This window comes from Vombatus ursinus, unplaced genomic scaffold (assembly GCF_900497805.2).
Source record: "Vombatus ursinus unplaced genomic scaffold, bare-nosed wombat genome assembly UNPS02001419.1, whole genome shotgun sequence".
NCBI classification, from domain to species: Eukaryota; Metazoa; Chordata; class Mammalia; order Diprotodontia; family Vombatidae; genus Vombatus; species Vombatus ursinus.
Window position 1 is genome coordinate 23,770,330 of NW_020941197.1, and position 17,896 is coordinate 23,788,225.

General features: G+C 37.2%; 1 protein-coding gene across 5 annotated transcripts in view; it reads left to right on the forward strand.

Annotated features, from left to right (window-relative positions):
• The window catches only part of GRAMD1C (GRAM domain containing 1C), a 129,476-nt gene that overhangs the window by 80,574 nt on the left and 31,006 nt on the right, over positions 1-17,896 (forward strand). For 4 of the 5 annotated variants that reach the window (XM_027868765.1, XM_027868772.1, XM_027868774.1 and 1 more), the window contains 3 exons: positions 175-293; positions 6,652-6,784; positions 9,669-9,831. In XM_027868765.1, coding sequence (XP_027724566.1) covers positions 175-293; positions 6,652-6,784; positions 9,669-9,831 — 415 coding nt within the window. Of the gene's footprint in view, positions 1-174; positions 294-6,651; positions 6,785-8,865; positions 8,941-9,668; positions 9,832-17,896 lie in introns of all 5 variants that reach the window. The other variant, XM_027868783.1, reaches the window with a different exon arrangement.

Below are 17,896 nucleotides of genomic sequence, written 5' to 3' on the forward strand. Positions count from 1 at the left end.
GGGTGTTTGTTGGTAAAGTGTCCATTGTGCCCAAACAAAATGTATCAGTAAGTTTAAGTTAAAAAACAAATAATAATGCAAGCTTTTATTTTTATAAGAAATAATTTTTAGTAGTAATAATGTAACATCTTATTTTAAGTTTTAGTATACAGTGTGAATTTGCTGTCGTTTCAGAGCTTGACCAAACAGGAATTCTGGCAGTTGGTCCAGCAAAGCTATGGCACTGAGCTTGGTCTGAATGCTGAAGAGATGGAAAACTTGTCATTGTCACTTGAGAATAATGAGTGTTCAAGGTACTTAACAACATTTTAAAGTGTCTACAGGTCTTTACATATTATAGCTAAACCTAATTAATTTGAATTTTACCAATTCAGATTGTGTGGTAATTTAGCATATATTCTTGTGCAGGAATTGGAGATGGAGGATTGGGTGGGAATGTATTTAATTTTATGCAGATTAACACATAAAAAAAATTAAGAAATACCTTTGCTACTCAATCATCAATTTAAGACCGGTAGTTTTAGTAAATAGTTAGTGATCTTAGAAGAGAAAATACATAGTTAAAATCTCCCAGCTTTGCAAATGACATTAAGATTTACAAATAGTGAAAAATTAAAACATGGAGAAATGGAAGGAAGAGCTCACAAAATTCAGTAAGGGGGTATGAAGATGACAAATGAGCTTCAGTGTGGACCACTGTCAAGTAACATAGTTAAGGAAAAGGAATTCAAACTATAGTGATAGAATGATGAGCTCTGCTCTGTCACTTTCAATCCGGTAAAAGAATCTGAAAGTCAGAATAAACTGTTCCTCAGAATTGTTGGCCTAGCCTGTTTAGACAAGCTAAAAGGCCAGCAAAATGCTGGGTATCATCAAGAACAATATTGGCAACCAAAAGCAAAAACCATGTTGTATGTAATGCAGTGGTGGATGTTGTAAATCAAGAGAGACATAGTGAGATAGAGGAGAATGAAAGGGACTTCCATCAGACTTGAGCTTCTGCCAGTCTTGTGAAAAAGGTTCCCTCGCCAGTCACCAGTGGGAAGTAGCTCCAATTTCCTACAAATACTCTGAGCACTATTTAATCTCTAGCTCCTGTAGATCCTTGAGCTAAGGGGAAAATGTGCTAAAATTTTATAAAATCATAGAGAACATGATTTAACTGAACATAGACTTATGTATTTAATCGCTGAGTGTTAAAGTAAAAAGGCACCCTTAGGAGCTTGAAATAGCTTTAACCAACATGAGAAATATGTTAAGTAAGTGTAGAGCTTGTTACCTGACAGAGTGATAATTTACTGCATATTAGAGGCAGTTAGGTGGTGCAGTGCATAGACTGCTGGGCCTGGAGTCAAGAACGCTTGAGTTCAAATCCAGCCTCAGACACTTACTAAGCTATATGACCTTAGGCAAGTCACTTACCCATTTGCCTTAGTTTCCTCATATCTAAAATGAATTGGAGAAGGAAATAGCAAACCACTCCAGTGTCTTTGCCAAGAAAACCCCAAATGGGGTCATGAACTGAAATGACCTAGCTCAAATATAACCTCCTCTGTGAAGCTTGTTTCCTCATCTCCCCTTTGCACCAACTAGAAGTAATTTCTTACCTGTCTGAACTCTCTTGGTGCTTTGTTGTGTATTTCTCTTATGTTATTTTTACATTCTGCTTTGTGTTATGTTTGCTTTCATACATGTCTTATTTTCCATACTATCGTATAAGCTTCTTGTTGGCAAGCACTTTGCCTTATTCACATTTTTATCACTCTCAGCACCCAGCATAGTTCCATATACATAGTAGATGCCTAACAATTTTTTTGGATGAATGAATATTTAAAATATGTATTCCAGAAGGAGTTTGATAAACTTTTGGAGGATAGACGTTTATTAAGGGTTACTAGTACTATCTAGAGTTATATTGCTTTCATGTGAACCATTGGAGGATGACATCATGAATTGTGGTTTTATGCTACTATATAATGTCACCTGCTTTCACAGGATATTGGGCTCTATGCATCATGGGTCTGGTGCAATATGGCCTTTCTATTGTTTAGCTTGCTAAATCATGAAGTTCAAAGGGTAGGTTTAAGATACATATGAGACTGCTTCAGGGACATTTACCTGCCAATAGTGGCTATTCTACAGATTTTTTCTTTCTATTCGTTTTCTTCAACAACAATACATTTTTTAAGGTGCAAAGTTTTGTGCTTGGAATATGCTATATATGGTGAGCCTGGCACCTTTCTCACCAACCTTATCAGTAGTTTTATTACTTTTAAGTAATGAAGATATATTTCTTTTAAATGTTCAGACAGACTTTTTTTTTTTTACAAGTCAGGCATTTTCCCACATCAGAGCAAATCTTAAGCTTTTAGTATACATCAGTATTATGATTGTCATATAGATTATCTATAGCCTAAAATTAAAAAACAAATTCTAGCCCTTTGGCAGAGATTAGTATTCTTTGAAAAAGAACAAATGGGTGTCTTTAGGGCCAGAGTCAGTTTACATGAAACCCTGATCACCAGTGCTTATGTGACCATCCTGTTCCTAGAGGGGTCTTGCCTTTGTCTTGTGGCCACAGTGACACAGTGATTCATACTTCTCCTACATACTTAGACCTTATAATAGGGAAAGAGTCTCATAGAAAACACTACTGTCCTCTGAAATGGGGAAATATGTTCTAAACACAGTTCATTTTTGAGTACTAGAAAGTACCAGATCCTGTCTTTCCTGAACTTTAAAGTGAGTGGCTAAAGCATCTGATATGTAGGGAACCTGGGAAGCTCCCTATCAAAATATTTTTCAGAAATTTTACTAATATTTTCTAATAATTCCTTCCTGATTTTATGATTGATATATATATATATGTAAACATATATACACATACACATACACATACACATACACACACACATGTTAACCAATTTCACATCCTTTTTCCCTACTAAGTATAGTATATGTCAAGGAAGCTTACACAGTAAGATTTGTTTACACTGAGGAAATCACAAGCCCAATTTATTTTTTAAAAAGTCATATTTTTTTATTTCTTTATTCTAAGGGAGTTTGGCAACAGAAGTTAGCACAGCTTTGAGCAGAGCAAGAGTTCCGGGGTCACTAAGAGCCCAAATTCTTTGGCCAGAGTGGGCTCAGAACAGGTAGAGATACTTATTCCATACTATGCTGAGCTCTTAACTGTGTGCCTCTGATCTCTCTGTATAATTCTTTTGTATGTATATGTATATGTATATGTATATGTGTATATGTATATGTATTATATATGTGTGTGTGTTATATATATATTATATATATATATATATATATATTTATCTTTTCCCTATGGAGGAAGGCCGTTATATTCAAGCTCCAATGTCCTAGTATTATGAGCATTCAAAATCCTTGCCCAAATTTGACTTTTGAGGAAGGAGGTGATGAAGAAAGGGAATGTAAGCTCAACTTTGTCCTGGGACAACAAGAAGGACTCTTCTCTTAAGGGGCAACTAATGACAGCCATTCGGACCTGGCTGAGATTGTGAATAGGAACTTGAAATACTCCTTTGTTGCTGATTTCTACCATATAATTTGCCAAACGTGGGTTTAAAGCACATTTTTAAGTGTAATATTCATTTATTTGTTTGGGTAATTTTATATCATTTCTCTAAGGTTTAGAGAAATCTCTCAGAGGAATTATATATTCTATAGTAGGCATTTATCAGCTGCTTGCTGTGTGCAAGGTAAGGTGCTAGTTAGACTGGGCAAATAAACATGAAGAACAGCCTAGCAACTTTGCTCAAGGAAGCTACATTTCATTTGGGGGATAATAAATGTACTTAAATGATATAACTTAGAATTTGACAAGAGCAAAGGAAAGATCGAATCATGGTGCCAAAAGAAAATTTAAGGAGGTGGGATCACTTTCTACTGGGAAGAGGAGGAAAGGCTTCATGAGGGGGATGACATCTCATCCCAGGTTTTAAAAGAAGAGAAGGATTTCAACGGTCAGAGAAGAGTAGGGAATGCACTGCAGGTTTGTAGGATGCCCTTTGTGGCTGCAAGGAGGCGGGAGAGTGCAGCATTCTAGCAGGGAACAGCTAGTAAGTGCTAGGCTGAAACCTAGCATGCAAATGTTAAAACAAGACTGAGAACACAAATTGGTGCCTGACTGGAGGAAGCCTTAAATACCTAACTGAGGAGTTTCTATCCTGTAGATTTTCTGTCGGCAGTAGGGAGCCAGTGGAGCAGGGGAATGCCATGTTCAGAGGTCAGATTTGTGCATGGGGAAGATGTGTTTCAAAGTGGCATAGAAGTCTGTAGGCAGGGGACCAGGGAGGTACGTGGCTGTTAACGTTTCCAGAGAGAGATAAGCACCTGAACTGAAGTGCAAGTGGTATGAACAGAGGGGACAGACAGATGGGAAGAGATATTGATAAAGCAGAATTTATATCTGGCAGTCAGTTGAGTGTGAAGGGTGGTGGAAAATGAGGGAAAAGGAAGAGTCACACATTGACTTCAGGGTTGTGAGCTTAGGTCATTGAGATGATGATAGCACTGTCACCCAAAAATAGAGAAGTCAGAAAGAGAGGCAGCTTTTTTGGGCAAGACTACAAGTTAAGATTGGCACATACTGAGCATGAGGGGATGACAAGACCCAGAGTTAGAGGTGTCCAGGAAGAATCAGAAATCAAGGGCAGTGTGTGCTATGGTAGAAGGAGCTTTGTATTTGGAGTCAGAGGACCAGGGTTCAGTTCTGGTTTTCTGCTACTTTAATCTAACTATGTGTTCTGCTCCAGAGGCTTTTTGTTGCCTTCATGATCAAGTACAAGCTACTCTGGCTCTTAAAGCTTCCTCCAGCGTGGTTCCAGGCCCCTTTGCCAGGCTGTTTATTGCTTCCCATCAAACCCTTTATGTTCCAGCCAACCTGGCCCGCCTGCTGCTGCCTGTAGTAAACATTCCAGCTCAGTACCCTGAACCTTAGCCCAGTTAGTTTCTAATGCCGGGCATGTTCTCCTTCCTTCATCTCTAACCCTTAAAATCTCATTTACTTGAAGGCTCAGTGAGTCTGAAACCTGGTTTATGAGTGTTAAGACAAACATGAGAAGGTAGATTCAAGTGCCACTTACTCTGAGACCTTTCCCAGTTTCCCAGTTGTTAGTTCTCCCATCCCACCCCCTATTGTACTTTGTACTTCCTATGTAGCATGTATTTACTTACCTTTGAACTTCAGAGAGTTCTTCAGAGATTCTGAAGAACTTTGGAATTGATTGTGAGACACGGGAGACAGCAGAGACAGCATGGTGACCCACATCAAAGAAGACGTTGAGTCTATCAGCAAAGCAGAATTGCAGTAGCTCAAAAGAAATATGAGATGCACAAATCTAGAGACTTCTCCACTGCAAATGTTCACATGGACTATTTGTGCCGACCTTTGATAGACCCTTCTGAGCTCTCATTGCTCTGATCAGCCACAGTTGGACACACTGTACCTTGACCTCAACACAGTGAAGTCATTTTGGTCGTCTTCAAGCACGAAGGACAACAACCAACCAACCTGTGAACTACCTGAGAAGGTGTTCCATCCAGCTAGCAGAATATAAACTCCTTGAAGATTGGGGTGGTCTCACCTTTGTATTTTGTATTCTTAATACTTAGTGCAATGCCTGGAACATAGTAGGCATTTCATAAATGCTTGCTCCTTCTTTGTGGGATCTTGAGTAACTCATCAGATCTCAGTCTCAGTCTCTTCACCACTACAATAAGAGGGATTAAATGATTTCTAAGGTCTTTTCTGGCTTTAAACCTATGATTTTATGAAATGTGGGATTGTAGCTTATGGGAAAAATTGGGACTGACTACATAGAGTTGAAAGTCATTTCTATAGAGGTAGTAATTGATACTGGCAGAGTGATGTTGGGAGAGATAGACAATGAAAAGAGTCAGAATGGGGGGAAGGAAAGAAAAAAGAAGACAAGAAGAGTGATAAGGTCAGAGCTTTTAAGATTACCTACACTTGAGGATAGCAGGGAGACAGTGGACCAGTGAAGGAGAATGGGAAGGAGTAGTCTCACAAATAGGAGAACCAAAGGAGAATGGTATCATGGAGGCTAAGGGGAAAAGATTATTAAGAAGAAGAATATTCTATTTTTGACATTTATTTCAATGGAAAAAGATTTCCATACAAGTCATACTTTCTAAGTACCAATTTTTAAAAAGAATCAGCTATTCTGATTGATGAACTGCTGCCTGTGTGGTCCATTATATCAAGGCTGCTCCTTCAGCTCTGTTGTACTTTATTCTTCCTCTCCTCACCATCTGGATCAGTGACCTTGGCAGGAGGACTTAAACCTTTTATACCTGAAATTCCCAAGTTCCAGATTGGTGGGTACCTCATGTGTGTCCCACTTTATCAGGCTATTCATAAACTCATGTAATCCAACTTCCTTGTTTTGTAGATGAGGAAACTTGAGTGTAGAGATTCTAAGTCATTTGCCAAGGTCACAGAGGCAGGGAGGGAGTGTCAGAGTTGAGATTTGAACCAAGGTCTTCCTGAATTAAAGTATAGCACTCCATCTTCCCTCTCCCTCTGCCTTTTGTTTCCTCTCTTCTTTATCCTTTCCATTATTAATGTTCATAAGTGGAAGATATATTTTCTTACAGAAGTCCAGGAAGAAGCAGCTTGGAAGAATCTGGAGAAAGAGATGGAAAATTATCAAGATCTTTCAGTTTTACTCGTGTACCTCTTAATAGGGTTCCAGAGACAGAGTCACTTAGTGGAAGTACACCCAGAATGGTTAGTACGGAGCCTTTCTTTGCCCTGGAATGTTCTCTTTCCTTACCTCCACCTGTTAGAGCCCTCTGCTCCAAGACTCAGCTTGGGCAACACCTTCTTTCACATGAAGCCTTTGTTAATTCCCCTCGCCTGCTAGGGCACTCCCTCCCAAAACTACCTTGAATTCATTTTGTATATTTTTTTGTGCAAACCTACTATATATGTATATATATATATATGTTGTCTCCCTGATCGAATGTACGCTCCCTGAGCATAAAGATTGGTTCATTTATCCTCCAAACTTCATATAGCACTTTTTTTTTGCTCCTTTCTAATATACTTATCATCTATTATCATGTATTACAGTTATTGGTATGTCATACCCACTACTACCATTTAAGTTCCATTTATTAATTTGTTCATTTGGTAAGATAGATAGATAAAGTATATATTAAGTGCTTACTGTGAGCCAAGCACTGTGTTTAGTGCAAGCTGAAAGAATGACAGTCCTTGCCCTCTGGGAGCTTACATTCTGAGGAAGACAGTACATAAAAGGGACCTGAAAAGAGGGTGGGGGGACACACCATGTGGGCAAAGTGACAGAATTGTCTGGGGAGATAGGTTAAGAGTGAACATGGTGGGCACATATGTGGCCTCACATGGAGCTTCCCAGGAAGGCCTCACTACCTGGAGGAGGAGGAAAAGTAGGTGTTTAATTCTTCCAGCCCTTCAGTTTTCTGGCACCACTTTTAGTGGCTCCCCATCATAGCCTATTCTCTAAGTGGTGGAGCTGCCCTCCCACCTAGCACACCTGCCTAGGAATCAGAACAACTGAGAGGCTATCCCTGTGTTTGGAGCCATGTGACCTAAACGGGTCATTTAACCTTTGGGGATGTCATTTTCCTCTTCCTAAAAAAAGGGGTTGGTTTAGATAGATAATTTAGGTTCTTCTCCACTCTTAACATTTATGATTCTACATGTGATTTATTGAATGAATAGATTACAGAAAACTAGAATTAGTATTTATATTCCTAGCTCTGTCATTGATACACTGAGTAACTCTACTAAGTTTTAAAATTCCTTAATGTCATATGTAATGTGAGGATGATTTATGGAGATCATTTATGAAGATTCATAAGCCAATTTTTATAAAAATCATAAGTTCTTAAGAAAATGACCCTTTTGTTACATTTTATCATTATTGTTCTTCATTTCTTAGTAATATTCCCAGTAGGAGTCCTGTGGTATAGTGGATAAGTTCTGGGTGAGAATTGAGAAGACTTGTTTTTAAATTCTGTCTTTGACCCTTATTGACTGTGTTACCTCCTGAGTGAGTCACTTAACTACCATGTATCTCAGGCAGCTCCCCTGGACTCATCCACTAAGCTGTTGGTAGAATAGTGTAGTGAAAAGAGAGCCAGGTTTGGTGTCATAGGATATGGATTAGAATCTTGCTTGGCCATTTTCTGTCTGTTGCCCTTGGACAAGTCACTTAACCTTTATGGACCTCAGTTACCTCATCTGTAAAATGAGAGAGTTGGACTGAATGACTCTAGAATATCTTCCAGACCAAACAAGATAAAAATGTAAAGTGTTTTGTAAGCCTTAAAACACCATATAAATTTTAATTAATAGTAGTAATAGAAATCATAATCTTATTATGATAGTGTTGAAATCTGTGTTGTTGGAGAGCATTCCCACACTGGGAGTCCCGTTCTGACAAAACGACTGATCACAGAATCTACAAGCTAGATAGAAACTTAGAGTTTACCTAGCCCAACTCATGCTGGCACTTAGCACAGTGCATGGCGTATAGTAAGTGCTTAATGTTTATTGATTTATTGATTGATACTAGAACAAGAATTGCTTCTAAAACATCCCCATCAAATTTTTATCAGTAATTATTACTTGCCAAACAATCTGAAAATTACTAATATATTGCAAATAACAGGACTATTCCAACACATCTTTATTTTCAGACTTCAAGACTACTACTTGGGACAGTACTTATTAAGAGCTTAGGTTCTTACTTTAACAAGTATTCAAGTGTATTGAAACCCATTAATAAGTCTGTCTTCCCTTTTTCTGTCTCTGAATGAGAGCGTGACAGAGTTGATAGAGAGCTGGCCTTGAAATCAGGAAGACCTCTTGCTGACTCTGGAAACTTGGTCAACAAGGTACTGAATCTCTCCCTGTCCCTGGCCACTCTCTTGAACTGTCAGCTGCAGATCTGCATTTGTTGAGGGCAGTGTCTCCTTTGGTTGAAGTTCTCCTCCACCAGAGAAGTCAAAGGCCTAGATTTAGTTCCCTCTCCGATGCATACAAGTTGTCAACGTGCATTAGAAACCATTTCATTCTAATATGAACAGCTTGGGAGTGTACATCAAGAGCTGGAAGGAATCTTTGAAGTTAACTCTTTCAGTACCCTCATTTTATAGATGAGGAAAGTGAGGTGCATAAAGGTTAAATGACTTGCCCAAGGTTACACTTGTGGAAGGGGTGGCAATCAGACTCCGTTTTTTCAACTGCAAATTCAGTACTCTTTGCTCAGCGAATTCAAAATCAATGGTTGTGCATTTTGTTCATGAACAACATTTTAAGAGATAGGCTGATCCTTCAGATAAGTATGTATTTGCTCCCATTTATTGTCTCGGAGGACTGGAGACGAGCATATACTTTGCAGGTTAGTTTACTTCATTTTTTGTGCACTGATATTTGGTAATATCAGAAGGTGATCCTCATACTTCACATAGGCTGTTAAATTTTCCCCTCCCCCTCCACAACAAATTATTGTGTTTGACACTCTGTTAAAAGACTTTAATATAAAAAAAAGACTTTAATATGGAAAATAAATTATTTCTTATATTTTTGTTTATAACATTTAGTTGTTCAATCTTCCTTTTAGGGATTACAGAAAGAAAATTCCCAAAGTCCCAAATTAGATATAAAGAGCCCTTTACTGATTTCAGAAAGGAAACTAAAGAAGTCTCCACCCAAGGCCCTGGACCTGAACAAGAATGAATACCTTTCTCTAGATAAAAGCAGCACTTCAGATTCTCTTGATGAAGGTAAGAAATATTTTAAATGTAAATAAAATTTCATCCACATCTTTGAATATTTATCTTTGCTGTGGGTGTTCTCACAGATTGAAAGGATAGAAGATTTAAAGTTAGGCCCATAAAGAATCAGCCCTAAAGGAAAATGAGAGCAGAAAATGATTAAAGAGGGATTTAGTGAAGAGGAGTGCTCTGCCCTTTTGATTCTAACTCCCTTTCATTTTCATGACTACTTCTTCTTACATGTACTGAGGGAAACAGAAGTATGTATTTCAAATTATGATTATAGGAATGAAGAAGCTATCCTCAAGTTATTTTCCTAGTACCTCAATGGGATTGTAGGATAGTTTGAGAAATATTTACCCATGAATTTCAAAACTTCTCTCAACTTTTCCATTTTAAAGCTTTAGGACCGTCTTGGAAGTATCAGTGGATGAGTAAAGCAGAAAAAATTTATTAAATGCCTTCTGTGGGCAAAGCAATTAAGGAAATATTGATTAAGTACCTACTACGTGCACCCCTCCAACCCAGGTCTTCCTGGCTTCAAGACCAATTCTCTATCTACCATTCCACGCTGCTTCTCAGTGCTTACTCTTAGGTAACTGTCTAAGATTAATCTGCAGAGAAAGTGTCGGCTTGCCTTGGTAGAGGGACTTTCCTTGCCCGATGTTCCCTGTATTGGTGACGTTACAGGTCCCCTATCATACCCCTTTGTGTAAGAATTCGAAGGGCAGGGGACAGAAACTAGGCTTGAGATGTCATTGCTTGGACAGGGCAACTCTCTCTACTGTTGTGGGCTGACCCTATTTCTGATGTTTAAAACACTGAGAAGATGAGGGATTTGTCCAGGGTTTGAAGCCAGCTCCCTATCCATTAGGCTCCACTGCTTCGTGGGGATACAAAAACCAAGAAACCATAAAAAAAGCCTACACCATCTTCAAGGAGACATTCTTCCAGAGGCTGACATTATAACAAGAGTCAAAGTAACTAGAAGAGAGTTTAAGGAGGGAGAAGAAAAATAATGATGAGGGGAAGAGGAGGAGAGATGGATTTCTGTAGAAAAGAATGTGATGAAGAAGCAGACGGTATCAGTACAAATGTTGTTTGTTTGTTTTTTTAATTGCCTTCCAGAGTATACAGGGTCAACACAAATTCAGGTCAGTCTTCAATGCCTCTTCCTGTATAATGAAGTAGTAAAATCCTGGACTTGGAGTCAAGTTCAAATCTTATCAGATAGTTCCTGGCTGTATGTTCCTGGACAAGTCCTTTAACTTTTCCATGCCTTGGTTTTTCATCTCTAAAGTGAAGAGGTTGGACTTCATGAGTCTAAGTTTCTTCCAGCTCTAAATCTATTACTCTATGATCTTATGTTCAAACTCTTAGCCTTGAGGCACTTCAAAATCTTAAATTGTCTTTAAAATAAAGATGTTCTTCAACATAGTTTCAGGGTCACATTCATTTTGTTGTATGCTAATTCTTTGAACATTGTTAACTCATGTTTTAGAAGACTCCCCTTACTTAATTAGAATATTTAGTTAACTAAAATATACTATTCCTAGAAGGACCATCCTAGATAGATGGGAATTTACTATATTCATTTCATGTCCCCTTTCCAATTGTGAAGTTATTTCTTAAAAAAAAATGTTTTTAGAATTAGTAAATAAAGGTGGGGTATAGCAACAGATTTGAGTCACAGGAATTAGGAGGGTATTGTACTTGTTATTCCTGTGGTTGACTTTGTTGGATTTCCAGATTGACTAGTTGTATAGATCTGAAATCATCTTTCATTCCTTCATTTTAATAAATAACAAGTTTATGCACATAGAAGTAAAAATGCATTTTTGAAGAAAAATGATACTGAATTATTCTGCAAAAGGTAAATGATTAAATTGGTTTCTAGGTAAGGATAATTTGAAAAAGATCCTATCACATCTATAGTTAGAATCCTCATAGGCATGGCTTTCATTTAGGAATCAGTATGCAAGAGGGTATGAATTGGTTATTTATACTAGTTAGTACAATGCCAAAACTAAAGTTATGACTCCAAGTAGATCTGCTGTGGCATCCAGTGGCCAAATACTTAAGTGACAACAAAATAAAGGATTTTTTGGCCTTATTTCCCAGGCCTTGTCTTTGCAAGAGTAATTGGTTATTAAGAAGTGGCCTCATGATTCAGGCTTGTCTAAGTGGATAATAACATGACATATTGGGAAATAAACAGAAATCTATTATCAGTATGGCACAGACCCAGAATTTAAGAAAGAGCAGTGGTCAGATGGGTTCGTGTATAGCCACTCTTTGGTTACGTTTTCTTGCTTCCTATGGTCACTTTATAGAACATTCCCTTATAAAGTGGCAAGAATATAAAATTGATATCTGACCATCAGCATGACATAATGGAAATAACACTCCTTGGATTGAAAGGGTCTGAGTTAAAAAAATTCCATCTTGTAAAATGAGAGGAAAGATGAATTCTCTGGTCCCTTCCGGCTCTAGATCCCTTGTTGACTGTTTCCATTGTTGGAAGATGTTATAATTATGATGAAGTGATTTGACACATGAAGTTCAAATTTGTCAATTGTGGCCATAGCTCAATTTCCAGGAGGCTTGGAATGAGATGATGTGTGTAGATGAAATAAGGTGGGTGGTCATATCACTGATCAAAGTAGATTTTTTTTTTTTAATTTTAATGACCATCCTTTTAACCAACCATTGTATAACAGGGACAGGACCGAGGAATAACCTGAGTGAATAAGAAAAAAAAAATGAGACGTTTCTTTTTTCTCTTCTCCATGGGTTTACCACCACTCCTATCCCCTGCTTCAGTCTTAGGGGGAGAGATCCTGAGAATCTGGACCTGGATATTTCCTGTGAGCAAGCCCCCATCTTCCCTGAATTAAATCAGCAAAATAGTTTAGTACCTACCATGTGGAAGAAGGGCCTTGTTATGAGCCATCTCTGTTTTTTCTGAAAGAGATACAGAGATTCCAGCTGTTAATAAACTATGAGGCACTTTGTATTTTGTGTACTATTGTATTGCCCGTCCATGCAGCGTTGGTAATCTATAAAGCAAGTGATTGGACTTCTGGTCAATCGATAGTGGGCTGGGGATAGCATCTTCCCCTGCCTGGTGCCACCTGATCAGTTACTGGGAGAAGAATGACCTTTTCCTGGAGTTGAGAGCATCTGGGGAAAATCTGTAAGTCTTCTGGTAAATCAGAAAGTTGGCAAGTCTGATAAAAGCCCAAATGTGCAAGAAAAGAGTTGGCCCAATTTTAAAGAACATAATATGTCTTCTCTGCTGGCCCTGGCTTTGTTCCCCTCTCATGGGCAACTGATTGCCAAGATTGTCTGCTTTTCCCTCCTCTGTATTATGAGCTGTTGCTGGGGGAATATCTGCCATAAGAGGCAGAGCTTAGGGTGTGAGACTTGACAAACTGGCTTCAGGAATGCTGTCCAAAGCCATGCTAGAATGTAAAAGCAACAACTAAAATCAAGAGATGAAACTGAGCATTGAGTTAGCAGCACAGGTTGGGTTCAGAAGTAAAAGTCACCTGGTCGCCAATTTAGAATCAGGAATGCAGAGAATGGGCCTATATGTCTGAAGGCATATCTGGCAGGTAGCTAAAATATGGGCTTCATTTCCATAGGAAAGTTTCCTGGCTCTATTTCTGCTCACTTCTTTAGAAGAAAAGTAGAAATAGGTGAGCATCCAGGCATGTGAGTGAGCAGAGTTTTTATGTTTGTTGGTTTAATATATTGCAACAACAGTAATGATAATAATAATTGGATGGGAGATTTTAAGGCAGTAACACCATGAAATTTTTAATGAGTAATCCAGTGCAGAAATCTTTTATAGCCCTACTGCCTTCCTTTAAACTTAAGTAGCAAAGTCATTTTCTTCCCTTCTTAATTGCAAAATAACACAGTCACTTCTCTGTAAATCAGTCATAGTATAGTCTTATCTAATAATTAAATCTAGAACAGAACATATTTCATACTTAAAGTATTGGAAATAATTGTATGACATTGTATTGAAATAATTTATGAAAAATGCATCTGTGTTGTACAGCGTTCTTTTTTTGTATATCCTTCTTTAAATATGAACAGAGAATTTTTATTTTACCTTTAGGATTCTGATTTCAAAGTCCCAAAAATAAATGAAAACAAGTTTAATGACTTCTAATCATTTTGAGAAATTTTACTAACCCCCCAAAATAAATGTGTTTATTTCAAATTGCACATGTCTGTATAGAAGGAACATTTCTTTTCAGTCTGGAATTACAGTGAAGAGTGCATGCTCCAGTGAAATATCTTTAAGGAGGTAAGGCAATGAATGTCTAGCTGAAAAATAGTTTACTTAGTGGAGCTTATTTTTTTCTTCTTGTTCCAACACTATTCATTTTTATTACCTATGATATATGGACAAAGTACTAGCCCTTTAAAAAGCAGCTGTTAGGGATGAATAGAAAAGATCCAATATTCAGAAATTTAGAGCCCATGAGGGAAAATAATTTACCCAGAAAAAGATGGAAATCTTAGAAAAAATTAGAATTATATACAATATTAGATGATTTTTCATGTGTCCTTTATAGATTGATCAAAATCACTCTTGGTTTAGGCACACAAACTTGCTTTGATAACTTAAATTGCTCATAAAATTATTGGTTTTACCATATATAATTTAAGATAGTTTATTCAGATAGCAATTTGAATTTTATTAATTGAGTTTACTTTTAAATGTTCAAAATTTGTCTTATAAATGGAGTTACAAGCTGGTAAACTCTAAGGAATCTTAAAATCTCTTAGTTTTTGCCAGTTTGTGAGAAGCAGAAAACTTGAGATGGGAAAAAACCTTTTATAATATAGTAAGATAGTTACTATATTTTCTAGACTTAGTGTTCCCCATATGTCATAAGACATAGTGTTCTTTAAAAAGAAGCATTACAAATAGTATTTACTTTCAGAAAAGAAAATGAAGAAGAAAGCCAAATTCACTGGAAAGAACATTTAACTTATAAGACTTTGTTCTATTGGTCTTGTTTTCTTAGCTCCCCCTATCTTTTCTATTTCAGCTTCATCTGATGCTTTTTCTAAAAATCATTTTCATAAACTTCTGAAAGCTGAAGTTTTTCCCAGGTTAAAACTAGATTTTCCCACATTGAGACAAGGATTCTCTATACTTTGATATGTTAGTTCCTTTTTTGATTTTTGCATTTCTAAACACAAACCAGCTTCTTTCATATGCTGCAGAATTCTGACAAAGGGCTCTATGTCAGAAATTATGCCATGCAAAGAATTGCATGAACAGTGATTGGCTGCAGTAGGCTGTGGTGATGAATGTCTGTTTGTAGTAGAAAGAGCATGGCGATGGTGAACAAATCAGGGAAGAGCATCAGGAAGGACCCTGAGGCACTCTCACCACTACTTGATTTTCTGGATTTGGAGTCAGGAAGAACTGGGTTCAAATCCTACCTCAGACACTTACTAACTTTATGACCTCTTGGGAAGTCATTTAATCTCACTCAGCATGAATTTCCTCATCTGTGAAGTAGAGAGAATAATAGCACTTACATAGTATTGTTGTTAGGCTCAAGTGAAATAATATATGTTAGGCACTTTATGAACCTTAAAACACTGTATAAAAGTTGTTGTTGTTGTTGTTATTATTATTATCAAGCTGAGCATTTCTTAACTTACGAAGAATTAGTAGTCCAAGTCCTGACCCCAGTGCCAGTGATGTCCACTATAATTTCACCTTTGAGCGATTAACCTTGAAGTATCATAATCCCTGCTGGGCAGCCTTATAAGAATGCCCAGAAACTTGATCTTTGTGTCCTTTTGGGTGGGATGAGAGGCTCCTTATCCTCTTGTCTATATAGTTCCTTCTAAAAAAAAAAAAAAGTTTTATTAACCTTTTTTGTCTTTATATCCTAGAGGGGAAACCACCTTTCTCACATCCAAATTAAAATCTTTTTTATCACAATGAACAATTAAGCAAACAAACATCTGATGCAGAGACTGTGTCTTACGGTGTACATAACATTCTGTCCCAGTAGTCTCCTGCTTCTATGCCTTTAAGGAGAGAGGTGTTTCATTATGTTTTCTAGGACCCTCATTAGTTTAACAGTTACTCAGAATTTAATATCTTTTTATGATTATTTCTCTACCTTGTTGATATTTTTTATATTCTTTTGTTCTACATATTTCACTCTAGATCGGTTCATACAAATCTTCCCGTGTTTCTCTGAATTCCTCATATTTATATTTTTTTTTGTTGACAAAGGTAGGGCTATTGGAATTCCCTTTACCAGTACAGATAGGCAACTCTTTTGCAACTGCTAGTCTTAGAGAGTTACCAAGAGCACTGAGAAATTAAGCGACTTGCTCACGGTCACACTGCCATTATGTATCAAAGGTGGGACTTAAAGCAACCCCACTCAACTCTGAGACCACCTCTGTCCGCTGTGCCACGCCACCTCACATTTCTTACTTCACAGTAATATTCCATTACATTCATATTATAGTAGTTTTTTTCAGCCATTCAGTCAACAAGTATTAATAAAGAGCCTGCTATATACCAGGCCCTATCCTAGGGGCTGAGGGAATAAGTACAAAGAATGAAATGATCTTCACTGATAAAGAACTTTTCTGTTGGGAGAGGTGAATACAAATGAAAATATATATATAGTGTCAATATAAAGTTAACAAATATGTACAAAGTAGCTAAATTCAGCATAGTTTGAAAGGGAGGGCACTAGTAGGTGGGGAGATGGTGCTTGAACTGCATCTTAAAGAGAGAAATTATGAGACAGATAAAGGAGTGCTCTGGAGTAGAAATGGGAAAGGGAATGTCATGTGTGAGGAGCAGAAAAGCCATTTACTAATCAGTGTGTACCTATTTTTATTTTCAATTCTATGCAACTACAAAAAGTGCTTCCATAAAAATTATGGTATATATTGGACCTTGTTTCGTATCTTTGAATGTCAGGGAGTATGTGCCCAGTAGTGGGAAATTGACCATCTTTCCACGGTCTCTCTACCATCAACTGTTCCTGTTTTTGTCATCTTTGCCAAAAAATTTACAGGGTGTTAGCTGAACCCTCAGAGTTTTTTAAGTTTGAATTTCACTTACTCTTAGTAATTGGGAAGAAGTTATAACTTTTTTCCTTACTCCTTGATGCCAAATTAGTTTTTAGCATTCTTGCCCAAATCCCATTGGATTATGATTCCCTGAGACTACCATTTCCTCTGAACTAGTTCTGACTCTCAGGGACCAAGAGATTGAAAAGAACCTTTATATATACTCTGAGCCAGCTGTCCTGTCATTCAGCTAAGCTTGATTGTTTTTAAAAAATTCTAAACTAAAATATTGAACCAACTAAATATGTTCTCTCTTTGGCCAACTCTTAAATTTACCTGTTGAACATGATAACCTAAATGTGCTTCTTCTTTTGTAATCTAGTCAAATGTAGGAGCAGTGTTAGTGTTATTAAATTTTCTACTCTTCAATGTTAGATCCAGTATTTCAATCTTAGGTTTCCAGTATGAACTTGGAATAATTTTATTTGTTTATTATTTCTTAATATATTTATTTACATTAAAATTGTTCAATAGGATTTTAAAAAAGAAATTGTTTTGGGAAATATCTAGATCATAACATGTAAATACTTTTATTATATTTTTTTCTATAATTCACAGTTTTTCAATTAAAACTCCATTAGATCTGAATGTGGATATTCCTTCCTACAGTGCTGAACCCAACCCAGCCATGCCCACCCACCTCTCTATCTATGACTTCCCATAAATTTGCCACGGAGGCCCTACTCAACCTGTGGGAGAATTCTTCCTCTCATTATTTAAACATGCCATGGATAAAAATGAAGAAGGAGGGCTATCCATTATTTTATATCTTAAATAATTATGAATCTCATTTGGGAAGCTTAGCAATGGTGTGGGAAATATTATGGCTTATGGTCCACCTACCCATCTGTAAATCACAGTTGATTTCCTATTTCTGGTTATCCTTCCTCACACTGCTCTTCAAAGTCCATTTTTTTCACTGTGTACTGCCGCC